This window comes from Cetorhinus maximus, chromosome 5 (assembly GCF_964194155.1).
Source record: "Cetorhinus maximus chromosome 5, sCetMax3.hap1.1, whole genome shotgun sequence".
NCBI lineage: Eukaryota > Metazoa > Chordata > Chondrichthyes > Lamniformes > Cetorhinidae > Cetorhinus > Cetorhinus maximus.
In genome coordinates this window covers 172,755,095-172,771,941 of record NC_135883.1, presented here as the reverse complement: position 1 = coordinate 172,771,941, position 16,847 = coordinate 172,755,095, and the positions used below count along the sequence as shown (strand labels likewise).

Below are 16,847 nucleotides of genomic sequence, written 5' to 3'. Positions count from 1 at the left end.
AGGTTTAGATGAATGGATGGAAAGTCATGTATCCAAATTTGTAAAGGCAAGGGAGGCAGAATTGTAAGCAGTGTTACTGGAATTAACTCAGCCCCTCCTGGTAACAGCTTCTCTCTCGTCGTCGTCGTCGTTCTTCCCCCCCCCCGCCCGCCCTCCCCCGTGTATCCCCAGGGCCTGCCACATTGCTTGAGGCTGGGGGTTGAGTGAGGAGTTCGAGCTACAAATAAAGGCTGTTGTATTCTGTTATAGAGAACAGAAGACTCGCATGTGGATCGTTGTGTGAGAAAGAGAAGGAGATTGAAGAAGGGGAAGCAACGAGATGGAGCAGAGTCCCAGGATGTGGATGGTCAGATAGAGTCATCCATACTGAACAGGAAAGGTGTGTTAGTAAAGCTGAGGACAGTTTAACCCTTCCTCAAACCGGGTGCAGCAAACATTGCAGCCAATGTGCTTGCCACTCAGTAACACCAATCTGTGTGCTCCTCAGTGGCACCAACCCTCTGTCCTGCTGTGTCTGCTTCCCCTCGTTCCATCATCTATCCCTTCCTCACTCTCCCTTTGCCTGCTTCCAGTTAACCCAGCTCTTCATCAGTTCCCCCGCCCGCCTCACCTGGCCCCTCTTCATACACCCGCCCCCCAGCCCAGCCCAGCACAGCCCCTGGGCCTAACCTCTCCTTGCCTGGTCCCTCTCGCCATCCCCATGCCCTTGGAGTGGTCCCTTTCTTTCCTCCTGCCTGCCTCTCCCTCTCGCCCTCTACCTTCCTCCTCCTGCTGCTGCACTCACTCTTTTCTCTTCTTTTCCAGTTGGGAGGAAAGGCTTTGAGTTGCAGCATTCGACGGTGAAGTTTGAAGATGTGGGTGGCAGTGAGGAAACTCTGAAGGTAAAGAGCAGCCGGGTAGACCAGTTCTGACGATCTATAGGGTGTCTGTGCAGCCGGGCAGCCCAGTCGTGGTGATCTATAGGGTGTCTGTGCAGCCGGGCAGCCCAGTCGTGGTGATCTTTCGGGTGTCTGTGCAGCCGGGTAGCCCAGTCGTGGTGACCTATAGGGTGTCTGTGCAGCTGGGTAGCCCAGTCATGATGACCTATAGGGTGTCTGTGCAGCCGGGCAGCCCAGTCGTGGTGATCTTTCGGGTGTCTGTGCAGCCGGGTAGCCCAGTCGTCATGATCTATAGGGTGTCTGTGCAGCCAGGTAGCCTGGCTCTGACGATCTATAGGGTGTCTGTGGAGCTGGGTAGCCCAGTCGTGGTGATCTATAGGGTGTCTGTGCAGCTGGGTAGTCCAGTTTTGATGACCTACAGGGTGTCTGTGGAGCTGGGTAGTCCAGTCGTCACCATATGTTGGGTGTCTGTGCAGATGGGTAGTCTGGCCGCGAATATCTATATGGGGTCCCGCAGGTGCCATTTTGCGCTGGGTGAGAGTTCACCAGATTGTCTGAATCTTCACGTCATCCAAGGGGCCATTGGTTATTTGTGATGGAAATGGAGTAACCCAGTGGTGAAGTAGCACGGAATTCGTCTGATCGAGACCGCATTACCCCGTAGATTTGTGGATGTGTATTAGGGTTCATGTGGAGCGGGAACACTGTCTGTGTGTGGGTCGGCACGGAGGGGATAATTGCCTGTATTATTTCTATGGAATATAGCTGAAACGAGATAAAAGACTGTTTTGGCCACAGCTGGAGTGCTCTGTACAGCTCTGTCACTGCAGCTCAGGAAGGAGGTGATCAGAGGTTACCGTGCAGATTCATGAGAATATCCCAGGAATGAAGAATTTTATTTGAGGAATGATTGGATAGGCAGGGGCTGTTTTCTCTGAAGCTGTTTTAATTGCAATGTATAAAATGATGAACTGCCAAGCAAGTGGATCGGAAGGACTCAGGAGAGAGGAAGCCTCGATTTTACCTTATTTGTAGAAAGGTTAGAGGGCAGTTGGGGAGACATTTTTTTTCCATGCAGAGTGTGGTGGAACTCTCTGCCTGACAGGGTGGTAGAGGCAGAAAACCTCATTTCATTCAAAAAAAAACCCTGTGATAAGTCTTTGAAAGTGGGATTAGGCTAGTTGGCTCTTTTTCTGGCCAGCATGGGAATAATGGGCTGAATGGCCTCCCGTGCTGTAAAATTTGTGTTCGCAGGAGCTTTGTGAAATGTAATTTAACACTGAGCCAAATAAGGAGATTATGAGGTTGGCTTGGATAAAGAGAGAGTTTTGAGGAGGGTCTTAAAGGAGGAAGGAGAGGCAGAGAGTTTAGGCAGGGAATTCCAGAACATCAGGCTGAGGCAGCTGAACGATGGAGAGGTTAAAGTTGACTGAGTTGAGCTATTAGACTTGGACCCCTGGTCTGTCAGAAGGAGAATGAGGAGGTTATAGAGAAGGGTGGTCATTGAGGAACTGGGGTACAAAGCAAATTTGACATGGAGGGAGAGAGGACAGGATGGAGTGAGGCTGTTGGGGGTTATTCTTTACATCCTGACCTGCTAAACATACTCATGCCAAGGAGGAGCAAGAAGGCAGCCAGGGCTGTGAGAGAGTCACTCACTCGGAGGCCGAGAGTCAGGTGGAAGGAACAAGGTGAACTGAGAGTGTATTTTTCATTGGTTTTATAGGCAGTGTGCCAGCTGCTGATTCACATGCGGCACCCTGAGGTATACCAGCAGCTGGGCGTTGTGCCACCTCGAGGATTCCTGTTGCATGGACCCCCAGGCTGTGGGAAGACGCTGTTGGCACAGGCCATTGTTGGGGTAAGAGGCAGGAATGAAAAGAACCCATTTCCACTCGAAAGCTGTTGCCACGTGGATGTGATCCTGTGAATGCGAGGTCCTGCTCTTTGGGGTGGGGGGGTGGGGGGAGCGTTATGCTCTGGGAATGATGCCCCAGGGGCCAGGGTTAGGGGGCTGCACCGTACAGGGATGTGCCATCCTGGTGAGAGGGAGCACAATCAGGAGACATCCCATTACATGTGGGGAGGGGAGATAGCACCATCTGGCGATGTCCACCCCCTGGGGCGAGGGGAGGCTACAGCCCAGGGACGTTCACCCCCTGGGGTGAGGGGAGGCTACAGTCCAGGGATGTTCACCCCATGGGGTCGGGGGGAGGCTACAGTCCGGGGATGTCCATCCCCTGGGGTCGGGGGGAGGCTACAGTCCGGGGATGTCCATCCCCTGGGGTCGGGGGGAGGCTACAGTCCGGGGATGTCCACCCCCTGGGGTCGGGGGGAGGCTACAGTCCGGGGATGTCCATCCCCTGGGACGGGCTTTGGGATCCCAGTCTGCGGGTGTCTGGGGTCAGTCCGCTGAGCTCTGAGGACTCCAGTCTGGATGGGGTTGTATCAGAGTGAATTGGGTGTTGGGGGGCTGGTTTACTGTATGTTACTGGTGTTTGAAGCTAATATGCAATGTCCTCCAGGAGCTGGAGCTGCCCATGCTGAAAGTTGCTGCTACAGAGATTGTGTCTGGTGTTTCTGGAGAGTCCGAGCAGAAACTGCGAGAGCTGTTTGAAGAGGCTGTGGTGAGTTCTTTTCTTTCACAGGATGTGTGTGTCACTGGCTAGACCCACATTTTATTTCAATTGCTTTCCCTGGGTGAAAATACTGCAAGAGCTCGCTGCCTATCCTGTTTACCCCCTCACGTCCAGCTTTGCCCCTTCATGTCCCCATCTTTGATATTATTTGTGGAAATATATTCCATTGCCCATTAACCCGTCCGTGATGGAAGAGTCATGTTAGCCCTGTCCTGTTTCTCGCTTCCCTTTATTTCTCTCTTCTATTTCTGCAACCACCACCACCCCCACAGTCTCTCTGTTTCTCCTCATTTTCTCCCTCCTCGCCCCCTCCTCTCTCTGGCTCCCCCACTTTGCCCCCTCCTCTCTCTGGCTCCCCCGCTTTGCCCCCTCCTCTCTCTGGCTCCCCCGCTTTGCCCCCTCTTCTCTCTGGCTCCCCCGCTTTGCCCCCTCCTCTCTCTGGCTCCCCCGCTTTGCCCCCTCCTCTCTCTGGCTCCCCCGCTTTGCCCCCTCCTCTCTCTGGCTCCCCCGCTTTGCCCCCTCCTCTCTCTGGCTCCCCCGCTTTGCCCCCTCCTCTCTCTGGCTCCCCCGCTTTGCCCCCTCCTCTCTCTGGCTCCCCCGCTTTGCCCCCTCCTCTCTCTGGCTCCCCCGCTTTGCCCCCTCCTCTCTCTGGCTCCCCCGCTTTGCCCCCTCCTCTCTCTGGCTCCCCCGCTTTGCCCCCTCCCCTCTCTGGCTCCCCCGCTTTGCCCCCTCCTCTCTCTGGCTCCCCCGCTTTGCCCCCTCCTCTCTCTGGCTCCCCCGCTTTGCCCCCTCCCCCCTCTGGCTCCCCCGCTTTGCCCCCTCCTCTCTCTGGCTCCCCCGCTTTGCCCCCTCCTCTCTTTGGCTCCCCCGCTTTGCCCCCTCCTCTCTCTGGCTCCCCCGCTTTGCCCCCTCCTCTCTCTGGCTCCCCCGCTTTGCCCCCTCCTCTCTCTGGCTCCCCCGCTTTGCCCCCTCCTCTCTCTGGCTCCCCCGCTTTGCCCCCTCCTCTCTCTGGCTCCCCCGCTTTGCCCCTTCCTCTCTCTGGCTCCCCCACCCCGCACACCAGTACTCGCAGCTTTACCAGCAGGAGCTTTTTGATAACCGCTTGGTCAGTGTCTCACTTGTAGAAACATAGAAAATAGGAGCAGGAGTAGATCATTCAGCCCTTCAAGCCTGCTCCACTGTTCAATATGATCATGGCTGATCCTCTATCTCAACGCTGCATTCCGGCTCTCTCCACATACCCTTTATGCCTTTGGAGTCGAGAAATCTCTCTATTTCCTTCTTAAATATGTTCAGTGACTTGGCCTCCACAGCCTTCTGTGGTAGAGAATTCTATAGGTTCACCACCCTCTGAGTGAAGAAGTTTCTCATCATCTCAGACCTAATTAGTCTACCCCGTATCCTGAGACTGTGACCCCTTGTTCTAGACCCCAGCCAGAGGAAACATCTTCCCTGCATCCAGTCTGTCCAGCCCTGTCAGAGTTTTATATGTTTCAATGAGATCCCCTCTCATTCTTCTAAACTCCAATGAATACAGGCCTAGTCGGCCCAATCTCTCCTCATACGACAATCCTGCCATCCCAGGAATCAGTCTGGTGAACCTTCACTGCACTCACTCTCTGGCAAGCATATCCCTTCTTAGGTAAGGAGACCAAAACTGTACACAATACTCCAGGTGTGGTCTCACCAAGGCCCTGTACAGCTGCAGTAAGACATGCTTGCTCCTGTACTCAAGTCCTCTCATAATGAAGGCCAATATACCATTTGCCTTCTTAACTGCTTGCTGCACCTGCATGCTTGCTTTCAGTGTTAACTTTTTGAGTCCGTATGACTCTTCTTCATCTGAAGAAGTCATACGGACTCGAAACGTTAACTCTGTCTTTCTCTCCACAGATGCTGTCAGACCTGCTGAGTTTCTCCAGCCGTTTTGTTTTTGTTCCAGATTTCCAGCATCCGCAGTATTTTGCCTTTATATTGTTATAATTTGCTTGCTTTCAGTGATTGGTGTACAAGGACACCCAGGCCCCTTTGTACATCAACATTTCCCAATCTATCACCATTTAAATAATACTCTGCCATTCTGTTTTTCCTACCAAAGTGGATAACTACACCCTTACCCACACTACACTGCATCTGCCATGTATTTGCCCAGTCACTCAACCTGTCTAACTCGCCTTAAAACCTCTTAGCACCCTCCTCATCGCTCACGTTCCTACCAAGTTTCGTGTCATTAGCAAACTTTGAAATGTTACATTTGGTTCCCTCGTCCAAATCAGCGAGATATATTGTGAATAGCTGGGGCCCAGACACTGATTCCTGCGGTACCCCACTAGTCACTGCCTGCCACTCCGACAAAGACCCGTTTACTCCTACTCTCTGTTTCCTGACTGCCAACCAATTCTCAATCCATGCCAATATATTACCCCAATCCCATGTGTTTTAATTTTACACACTGACCTCTTATGTGGAGCTTTTATCAAAAGCTTTGAAAGTCCAAATACACCACATCTACTGGTTCTCCCTTATCTATTCTGCTAGTTACGTCCTCAAAAAAAAACTCCAGTAGGTTTGTCAAATATGATTTCCCTTTCATAAATCCATGTTGACTTTGTCTCATCCTGTTGATATTTTCTAAGTTTCCTGTTATCACATCCATTATAATAGACTCTAGCATTTTCCCTACAACTGATGTTAGGCTAACCGGTCTGTAATTTGCTGTTTCTCCCTCCCTCCTTTTTAAACAGTGGGGTTACATTTGGCACCCTCCAATCTGCCGGGACTGTTGCAGAATCGACAGAATTTTGGAAGATGACAACCATGACTATTCCATGGCTGCCTCCTTTACTACCCTGGGATGTAGACTATAGGGCCCTGGGGATTTTATCGGCTTTCAGTCTAATTTATTTCTCCACTATTGTTTTAGTAATACTAATTTCCTTCAATTCCTCCTTCTCGCTAGACCCTTGGGCCCCTCATATATCTGGCAGGTTATTTGTGTCTTCCTCCGTGAATAAGGAGACCAAAACTGTTCACAGTATTCTCGGTGCGGTTTAACTAGTGCCTTGTATAGTTTTAGCAAGACTTCCCTATTTTTATACTCCATTCCCTTTGAAATAAAGGCCAACATTCGATTTGCCTTCCCTATTACCTGTTGAACTTGTATGCTAGCTTTTTGGGATTCATGCACAAGGACTCCCAAATCCCTCTGTGCTGCAGCTTTCTGCAGTCTTTCTCCATTTAAATAATATTCAGCTCCTCTATTCTTCCTATCAAAGTACATAACCTCACATTTTTCCACATTATATTCCATCTGGCAAGTTTTTGGCCTACTCACTTAACCTGTCTATATCCCTCTGTTGACTCCTTGTGCCATCCTCACCACTTGCCTTCCCACCTATTTTTGTGTTTTTCTCAAACTTGGCGATAGTACATTCACTTTCCTCATCTGAGCCATTAATATATATTGTAAATAATTGTGGCCCCATCACTGATCCCTGTGGCACTCCACTAGTTGCAGGTTCCCATCCTGAAAATGCCTCCCTTATCCCAATTCTCTGTCATCTGTTAGTTAGCCAATCTTCTATCCACGTTAATATACTACCCCCCACACCATAGGCTCTTATCTTATTAAGTAGTCTCATGTGTGGTACCTTATCAAACGCCTTTTGGAAACCCAAATATATTACAGCTACTGGTTCCCCTTTATCTATCCTGTTTATTACCACCTCAAAGAATTCTAATAAATTTGTCAGGCATGATTTCCCCTTCATGAAGCCATGCTGACTCTGCTTGATTAGATTATGTATTTCTAAATGCTCTGCTATTACATCCTTTATAATAGACTCTAACATTTTCCCAATGACAGATGTTAACCCAACTGGCCTATAGTTACCTGTTTTTTGTCTCCCTCCCTTTTTGAATAATGGCGTTACATTGGCAGTTTTCCAATCTTCTGGGACTTTCCAGAATCGGAGGACTCTTGGAAGATTACTACCAGTGCATCCACTATCTCTATAGCCACTTCCTTTAATATCCTAGGATGCAACACATCAGGTCCAGGGGACTTATCGGACTTTAGTCCCATTAGTTTCCCTAATACTTTTTCTCTAGTGATAGTTATTGTATCTATTCTCTCGCTGATTATTTAGTATTTTTGAAATGCTATTAGTATCTTCTACCGTGAAGACTGATGCAAAGTATTTATTCAACTCCTCTGCCATTTCCTGGTTCCCCATTATTATTTCCCCAGCCTCGTTCTCTAAGGGGCCTATATTCACTTTGGCATCTCTCTTCCTTTTCATATATTTAAAGAGGCTCTCACTGTCTGTTCTTATATAATTTTCTAGTTTACCCTCAAAGTTTATTTTCTTCCTTTTTTTTTTGGTCCTCTTTTGTTGGTTTTTAAACCTTTCCCAATCCTCTGCCTTACCACTAATCTTTGCCACATTGTATGTTTTAATCTTTCAATTTGATACAATTCTTAACTTCCTTGGTTAACCATGGCTGGTCTATCCCCTTTCTACAATCCATCTTCCTAACTGGGATATATCTTTGTTGTAAGTCATGAACTATTTTCTTAAACGTTTGCCATTGTTCATAAACCATCTTTTCTGCTAAACTCCTTTCCCAGTCCACTCCAGCCAACTCTGCCCTCATTCCTTTGTAATTACCCTTATTTAAGTTTAGCACGGTTGTTTCCGATCCAAGTTTCTTACTCTCAAACTGAATGCTAAATTCTACCATATTATGGTCATTGTTTCCTAGGGGGTCTTTTACTCTGAGATCATTAATTAAACCTGCCTCATTACATATTACTAGATCCAAAATCGCCTGACCCTTGGTTGGATCCACAACATATTGTTCTAGGAAACTGTCCTGAATACACTCTATGAATTCTTGCTCGTGGCTACCTCTGCCAATTTGATTTTCCCAATCTACATGTAGATTAATGTCGCCCATGATTAATGTACTGCCTTTTTTACATGCCCTCATTATCTCCTGATTTATTCTCTGTCCTAAAGTACAGCTACTGTTAAGGGGCCTATAGGCTACTCCCACCAGAGCCGTCTTCCCCTTGTTATTTCTTACCGCCACCCATATGGATTCCACATCTTGTGATCCAAGATCACTTCTTGCTATCGTACTTATTCCATCTCATACTAACAAAGCTACCCCACCACCCTTTCCTTCCTCCCTATCTTTTCTAAAAGTTACATACCCCTGAATATTTAGTTCCCAGCTTTGATTTCCTTGTAACCATGTCTCCGTAATGGCTATAAGATCATACCCATTAACCTCTATTTGTACCTTAGTTGATTTATTTTGTTCCAAATACTACGTGCATTTAAGTAAAGAGCAATTATTTTGCCTTTTTACCATTTTTTTCCCCCTTTGACCCTATTTGCTGCTGTTTTTTAATGTTTGTACACTCTGTCCCTTCCTGTCACACTCTGGGTATCTTCTCTTCAGCGAACTCCCTCTCACCAAACTCCACCTGAAGCAGTCGAATGCAGCTCAAAGCAGCACTCCAGTGCAGACAAAAGCAGCACTGGAGATGGCTTGCTTTTATGCTGTCTGAATCTAGCTTCTAAAACCCTGTTTAAGCCAGTTCATCTCGTACACTATCTGTCCAGTATTTGGAACACAATAAGTGATTTATTGCTTGTGAACATGGCTATTGCAGCGAGTTATAACCCTTACCATCAGCCTGGTGTGGAACCCAAGCTCTTCTGGGTATGTGTACACCAGGTGAGATCAGCTAATATATTGAACCCCACAAGTCTGTTCAGCCACATAATTAGATCATGATCCAAGCCTGAACTCCAGTTACCTACCTTTGCTCCATATTCTGTAATGCCCTAACCTAATAAAAATCAACCGATCTCAGTCTTGAAAGCTCCAATTAACATCCCTCTTTTGGGGCAGAGAATTCCTGCTTTCTACTGCTCTTTGTGTGAAAAAGAGCTTCATGACCAGCTGAGCATTAATTTTAAAACCATGCCCCCTGATTTGGCTGCTTTTACAGTTCTCAAAACCCATCGTTTTTAGGAAATCCCCTACCAGCAAACATAACTAAATTAGCACAAACTGTGACAGTGTTGAAGCGGTGCCTCATGGCCTGGTGCCGAGGGGAATGGGACTGTCAGTGGGAGACGGGGCCTGGTGCCGAGGGGAATGGGACTGTCAGTGGGAGACGGGGCCTGGTGGTGAGGGGAATGGGACTGTCAGTGGGAGACGGGGCCTGGTGCCGAGGGGAATGGGACTGTCAGTGGGAGACGGGGCCTGGTGCCGAGGGGAATGGGACTGTCAGTGGGAGACGGGGCCTGGTGCTGGGGGAATGGGACTGTCAGTGGGAGACAGGGCCTGTTGCCGAGGGGAATGGGACTGTCAGTGGGAGACAGGGCCTGTTGCCGAGGGGAATGGGACTGTCAGTGGGAGACAGGACCTGTTGCCGAGGGGAATGGGACTGTCAGTGGGAGACAGGGCCTGTTGCCGAGGGGAATGGGACTGTCAGTGGGAGACAGGGCCTGTTGCCGAGGGGAATGGGACTGTCAGTGGGAGACGGGGCCTGGTGCCGAGTGGAATGGGACTGTCAGTGGGAGACGGGGCCCGTTGCCGAGGGGAATGGGGCTGTCAGTGGGAGACGGGGCCTGGTGCTGGGGGAATGGGACTGTCAGTGGGAGACAGGGCCTGTTGCCGAGGGGAATGGGACTGTCAGTGGGAGACGGGGCCTGTTGCCGAGGGGAATGGGTCTGTCAGTGGGAGACGGGGCCTGGTGCTGGGGGAATGGGACTGTCAGTGGGAGACATGGCCTGTTGCCAAGGGGAATGGGACTGTCAGTGGGAGACATGGCCTATTGCCGAGAGGAATGGGACTGTCAGTGGGAGACAGGGCCTGTTGCCGAGGAGAATGGGACTGTCAGTGGGAGACGGGGCCTGTTGCTGAGGGGAATGGGACTGTCAGTGGGAGACAGGACCTGTTGCCGAGGGGAATGGGACTGTCAGTGGGAGACGGGGCCAGTTGCTGAGGGGAATGGGACTGTCAGTGGGAGACAGGGCTTGTTGCCGAGGGGAATGGGACAGTCAGTGGGAGACGGGGCCTGTTGCCGAGGGGAATGGGACTGTCAGTGGGAGACAGGACCTGTTGCCGAGGGGAATGGGACTGTCAGTGGGAGACGGGGCCTGTTGCCGAGGGGAATGGGACAGTCAGTGGGAGACGGGGCCTGTTGCCAAGGGGAATGGGACTGTCAGTGGGAGACGGGGCCTGTAGCCGAGTGGAATGGGACTGACAGTGGGAGACGGGGCCTGTTGCCGAGGGGAATGGGACAGTCAGTGGGAGACGGGGCCTGTTGCCGAGGGGAATGGGACTGTCATTGGGAGACAGGGCCTGTTGCCGAGAGGAATGGGACTGTCAGTGGGAGACGGGGCCTGTTGCCGAGGGGAATGGGACTGTCATTGGGAGACAGGGCCTGTTGCCGAGAGGAATGGGACCGTCAGTGGGAGACGGGGCCTGGTGCTGGGGGAATGGGACTGTCAGTGGGAGACGGGGCCTGGTGCTGGGGGAATGGGACTGTCAGTGGGAGACAGGGCCTGTTGCCGAGGGGAATGGGTCTGTCAGTGGGAGTCAGGGCCTGTTGCCGAGGGGAATGGGACTGTCAGTGGGAGACAGGGCCTGTTGCCGAGGGGAATGGGACTGTCAGTGGGAGACGGGGCCTGTTGCCGAGGGGAATGGGACTGTCAGTGGGAGACGGGGCCCGGTGCTGGGGGAATGGGACTGTCAGTGGGAGACAGGGCCTGTTGCCGAGGGGAATGGGACTGTCAGTGGGAGACGGGGCCAGGTGCTGGGGGAATGGGACTGTCAGTGGGAGACATGGCCTATTGCCAAGGGGAATGGGACTGTCAGTGGGAGACATGGCCTATTGCCGAGGGGAATGGGACTGTCAGTGGGAGACAGGGCCTGTTGCCGAGGAGAATGGGACTGTCAGTGGGAGACAGGGCCTGTTGCTGAGGGGAATGGGACTGTCAGTGGGAGACAGGGCCTGTGGCCGAGGGGAATGGGACTGTCAGTGGGAGACGGGGCCAGTTGCTGAGGGGAATGGGACTGTCAGTGGGAGACAGGGCCTGTAGCCGAGTGGAATGGGACTGTCAGTGGGAGACGGGGCCTGTTGCCGAGGGGAATGGGACTGTCAGTGGGAGACAGGGCCTGTTGCCGAGAGGAATGGGACTGTCAGTGGGAGATGGGGCCTGGTGCCGAGTGGAATGGGACTGTCAGTGGGAGACGGGGCCTGTTGCCGAGGGGAATGGGACTGTCAGTGGGAGACGGGGCCTGTTGCCGAGGGGAATGGGACTGTCAGTGGGAGACGGGGCCTGGTGCTGGGGGAATGGGACTGTCAGTGGGAGACAGGGCCTGTTGCCGAGGGGAATGGGATTGTCAGTGGGAGACGGGGCCTGTTGCCGAGGGGAATGGGACTGTCAGTGGGAGACAGGGCTTGTTGCCGAGGAGAATGGGACTGTCAGTGGGAGACGGGGCCTGTTGCCGAGGGGAATGGGACTGTCAGTGGGAGACAGGGCCTGTTGCCGAGGGGAATGGGACTGTCAGTGGGAGACAGGGCCTGTTGCCGAGGGGAATGGGACTGTCAGTGGGAGACGGGGCCTGTAGCCGAGTGGAATGGGACTGTCAGTGGGAGACGGGGCCAGTTGCTGAGGGGAATGGGACTGTCAGTGGGAGACAGGGCCTGTTGCCGAGGGGAATGGGATTGTCAGTGGGAGACGGGGCCTGGTGCCGAGTGCAATGGGACTGTCATTGGGAGACGGGGCCTGTTGCCGAGTGGAATGGGACTGTCAGTGGGAGACGGGGCCTGTTGCCGAGTGGAATGGGACTGTCAGTGGGAGACGGGGCCAGTTGCTGAGGGGAATGGGACTGTCAGTGGGAGACGGGGCCTGTTGCCGAGGGGAATGGGATTGTCAGTGGGAGACGGGGCCTGGTGCCGAGTGCAATGGGACTGTCATTGGGAGACGGGGCCTGTTGCCGAGTGGAATGGGACTGTCAGTGGGAGACGGGGCCTGTTGCTGAGGGGAATGGGACTGTCAGTGGGAGACAGGGCCTGTTGCCGAGGGGAATGGGACTGTCAGTGGGAGACGGGGCCAGTTGCTGAGGGGAATGGGACTGTCAGTGGGAGACAGGACCTGTTGCCGAGGGGAATGGGACTGTCAGTGGGAGACGGGGCCTGGTGCTGGGGGAATGGGACTGTCAGTGGGAGACAGGGCCTGTTGCCGAGGGGAATGGGATTGTCAGTGGGAGACGGGGCCTGTTGCCGAGGGGAATGGGACTGTCAGTGGGAGACAGGGCCTGGTGCTGGGGGAATGGGACTGTCAGTGGGAGATGGGGCCTGGTGCTGGGGGAATGGGACTGTCAGTGGGAGATGGGGCCTGGTGCTGGGGGAATGGGACTGTCAGTGGGAGATGGGGCCTGTTGCCCATTGAGGTTGGTTGGTGGGGTGGCGCGGTTTGAGACGGTAACTGAAGCTTGGTACTGTTATTGGGAGGGGGGCCAATGGAGGTGGCGCCTGTCAGTGGAGCTTGTTCACTGTGATAATAGCCCTGGTATTGCTGCTCCCATGATCATTGAGATTCTGTTGTTGATTTTGATGTTGCCTCAGTGATGATACTAGGCTCCTTTACCAGCTCCAGGCACCCTGCATTATTTTCATCGACGAGATTGATGCCATTTCTCCCAAACGGGAAAATGCTTCCAAGGATATGGAGCGTCGGATTGTGGCTCAGCTGCTCACCTGCATGGATGGTAAGTAGCACCATGGGATCCCGGCTGCGTGCTGTGTGGGAGGAGGCTGGGGCGGTGGGGTTGAGGGACTGGGGTGCTGCGCAGTGTGGGTGCTGGTGAGGGGCTGGGGTGCTGCGTGGTGTGGGTGCTGGTGAGGGGCTGGGGTGCTGTGCGGTTTGGGTGCTGGTGAGGGTCTGGGGTGCTGCGCAGTGTGGGTGCTGGTGAGGGGCTGGGGTGCTGTGCGGTGTGAGTGTGGGTGAGGGGCTGGGGTGCTGCGCGGTGTGGGTGCTGGTGAGGGGCTGGGGTGCTGCGCGGTGTGGGTGCTGGTGAGGGTCTGGGGTGCTGCGCAGTGTGGGTGCTGGTGAGGGGCTGGGGTGCTGCGCGGTGTGGGTGGCGGTGAGGGGCTGGGATGCTGCGCGGTGTGGGTGCTGGTGAGCGGCTGGGGTGCTGCGCGGTGTGGGTGCTGGTGAGGGGCTGGGGTGCTGCGCGGTGTGGGTGGCGGCGAGGGGCTGGGGTGCTGTGCGGTGTGGGTGCTGGTGAGGGGCTGGGGCGCTGCGCGGTGTGGGTGCTGGTGAGCGGCTGAGGTGCTGTGCTGTGCGGTGTGGGTGGCGGTTGGGTTGGGTGTGGGTGGCGGTGAGGGGCTGGCGTGCTGCGCGGTGTGGGTAGCGGTGAGAGGCTGGGGTGCTGTGCGGCGTGGGTGGTGGTGAGGGGCTGGGGTGCTGTGCTGTGCGGTGTGGGAGCTGGTGAGGGGCTGGGGTGCTGCGCGGTGTGGGTGCTGGTGAGGCGCTGGGGTGCTGCGCGGTGTGGGTGCTGGTGAGGGGCTGGGGTGCTGTGCAGTGTGGGTGCTGGTGAGGGGCTGGGGTGCTGCGCGGTGTGGGTGCTGGTGAGGGGCTGGGGTGCTGCGCGGTGTGGGTGGTAGTGAGGGGCTGGGGTGCTGCGCGGTGTGGGTGCTGGTGAGTGTCTGGAGTGCTGCGCGGTGTGGGTGCTGGTGAGGGGCTGGGGTGCTGCGCGGTGTGGGAGCTGGTGAGTGTCTGGGGTGCTGCGCGGTGTGGTGCTGGTGAGGGGCTGGGGTGCTGCGCGGTGTGGGTGCTGGTGAGGGGCTGGGGTGCTGCGCGGTGTGGATGGCGGTGAGGGGCTGTGGTGCTGCGCAGTGTGGGTGGCGGTTGGGTTGGGTTTGGGTGCTGGTGAGAATCTGGGGTGCTGCGTGGTGTGGGTGGGGTTGGGCTGGGGTGCTGTGCGGTGTGGGTGGAGTTGGGCTGGGGTGCTGCGCGGTGTGGGTGGTGGTGAGGGGCTGGGGTGCTGCGCGGTGTGGGTGGTGGTGAGGGGCTGGGGTGCTGCGCGGTGTGGGTGGTGGTGAGGGGCTGGGGTGCTGCGCGGTGTGGATGGCGGTGAGGGGTTGGGGTGCTGCGTGGTGTGGGTGGTGGTGAGGGGCTGGGGTGCTGCACGGTGTGGATGACGGTGAGGGGCTGGGGTGCTGCGCAGTGTGGGTGGCGATTGGGTTGGGTTTGGGTGCTGGTGAGGGTCTGGGGTGCTGCGCGGTGTGGGTGGGGTTGGGCTGGGGTGCTGTGCGGTGTGGGTGGCGGTGAGGGGCTGGGGTGCTGCGCGGTGTGGGTGGCGGTGAGGGGCTGGGGTGCTGCGCGGTGTGGATGGCGGTGAGGGGCTGGGGTGCTGCGCAGTGTGGGTGGCGGTGAGGGATTGTGGTGCTGTGCAGTGTGGGTGCTGGTGAGGGGCTGGGGTGCTGTGCGGTGTGTGCGCTGGTGAGGGACTGTGGCGCTGTGCAGTGTGGGTGCTGGTGAGGGGCTGGGGCGCTGCGCGGTGTGGGTGGCGGTTGGGTTGGGTTTGGGTGCTGGTGAGGGTCTGGGGTGCTGTGCGGTGTGTGTGCTGGTGAGGGGCTGTGGTGCTGTGCAGTGTGGGTGCTGGTGAGGGGCTGTGGTGCTGTGCAGTGTGGGTGCTGGTGAGGGGCTATGGTGCTGCACGGTGTGGGTGCTGGTGAGGGGCTGTGGTGCTGTGCGGTGTGGGTGCTGGTGAGGGGCTGTGGTGCTGTGCAGTGTGGGTGCTGGTGAGGGGCTGTGGTGCTGTGCGGTGTGGGTGCTGGTGAGGGGCTGTGGTGCTGCGCGGTGTGGGAAGCCGGGCCACATCCCACGAATGAATAAAAGACGCAAGTTGAATACGGCAGGTTTAAATGAACATGTCCTCACTGTATAACACTACATTCCTTCACTGTGCTGCTTTTTAAACACAAAATCTCCTCTTGTTCCCTCATAAGTTTCAATCTGCTTCAGTTTACTTGATAAATCAGATAGCAGAACGAAACAAAACATGGGTTCTCCCTTTCATCTGGCCTGTTGTGTGCAGAGCTTTCACGCTTCCCACATCCTTACGATCACATTCTTATGTGAAAACTGCAAAGGGGCATTTGGGGCATTAATCAGCCATTTGCCTTTCAAACATTAACAGGTGAAGGCTGTCTATCTAACAGACGACGCAAAGTCCAACAACAATTACACCTTATCTTTTTGTTGTTCTATTCTCCGTTTCTGGCCGTTTGTTCTCTGTGCCCCTCTCTGTATATTTGGGGGATGTAAAATCTGGGTATGAGCTCATGTGGGTTTTAGGGTAAAAGCAGACTGGTACGGGCTGGTATGGTGTGTTAATTGGATCCAGGCCAGATGAAGCACAAATCAGGACCCAGGTCTTTTCTTTCATTGTGGGTTTGTTCACAGGATGTAGCATTACAGATCTCTGCCTCCTAACAGTTAGATGGTGGTGAAGTGCTAATGAAAGAATAAAAAACCCTCTCAATCCCTAGTGTCTTGGGTGTCCCTTTTTCTGCTCTTTTGAAGGAAACTTGCCCATTGACTGTGTGGCAGAGTGAATACAGAGATTGGTGATGTGAGCAGCCCCCAGTGACAGCAAACTCCGATGGCACTGTGTAGGCCAGGCCAGGTAAAGAGGGTAGATTTCTGTCCCTAAAGGGACATTAATGAACCAGATGGATTTTTACAACAATCATGATGGGTTCATGGTGAGCAGCACTGAGACAGGCTTCCAATTCCAGCTTGATTTATTGAATTTAAATTCCACCAGCTGCTGTTGGGGATTTGAACCCGTGGCCCTCGAGTATTAGCCCAGGCCTCTGGATTACTAGACTAGTGACGTTACCAGGACACCACCATCTCCCCAGTGCCCCCCTTCCCACTGCCAGTTCCCTTTTGATACTCCTTTGAATATACATAAAAAAACTAATTAAACTAATTAGCCCCTTGAAGGGGCAATAACGACCCCGGACTTGGGGCTCAATCCTATGATCCTGAGATGAGTTTTGTGCTCTGATCGAGTGAGCCAATCGTGCTAAGAAAATACAACCTGTGCCTTGGGCTGTTAGAGAACAACACCGAAGTGCCTCTTTATACTCCTTTTGAGTACATAAATACAAAAAACAAATGATCAAATTAGTTCATTAACAGCCCCTTAAAGGGGTACTAGAACAAAAATCAAAACTTTCAAGGCAAGTTGGTGAATTAAATCAGGATGTCACTTTGGGAGCTGC

The 16,847-nt window shown here is 53.8% G+C and overlaps 1 protein-coding gene across 2 annotated transcripts in view; it reads left to right on the top strand.

The window, feature by feature from the left end:
* nvl (nuclear VCP like) overlaps positions 1-16,847 on the top strand; it is a 143,942-nt gene that overhangs the window by 26,588 nt on the left and 100,507 nt on the right. Inside the window, exons 8-12 of one of the 2 annotated variants that reach the window (XM_078542809.1) lie at positions 250-379; positions 805-881; positions 2,605-2,739; positions 3,404-3,505; positions 13,201-13,318. In XM_078542809.1, the coding sequence (XP_078398935.1) occupies positions 250-379; positions 805-881; positions 2,605-2,739; positions 3,404-3,505; positions 13,201-13,318 (562 nt within the window). The remainder of the gene's footprint in view (positions 1-249; positions 380-804; positions 882-2,604; positions 2,740-3,403; positions 3,506-13,200; positions 13,319-16,847) is intronic. The other variant, XM_078542810.1, reaches the window with a different exon arrangement.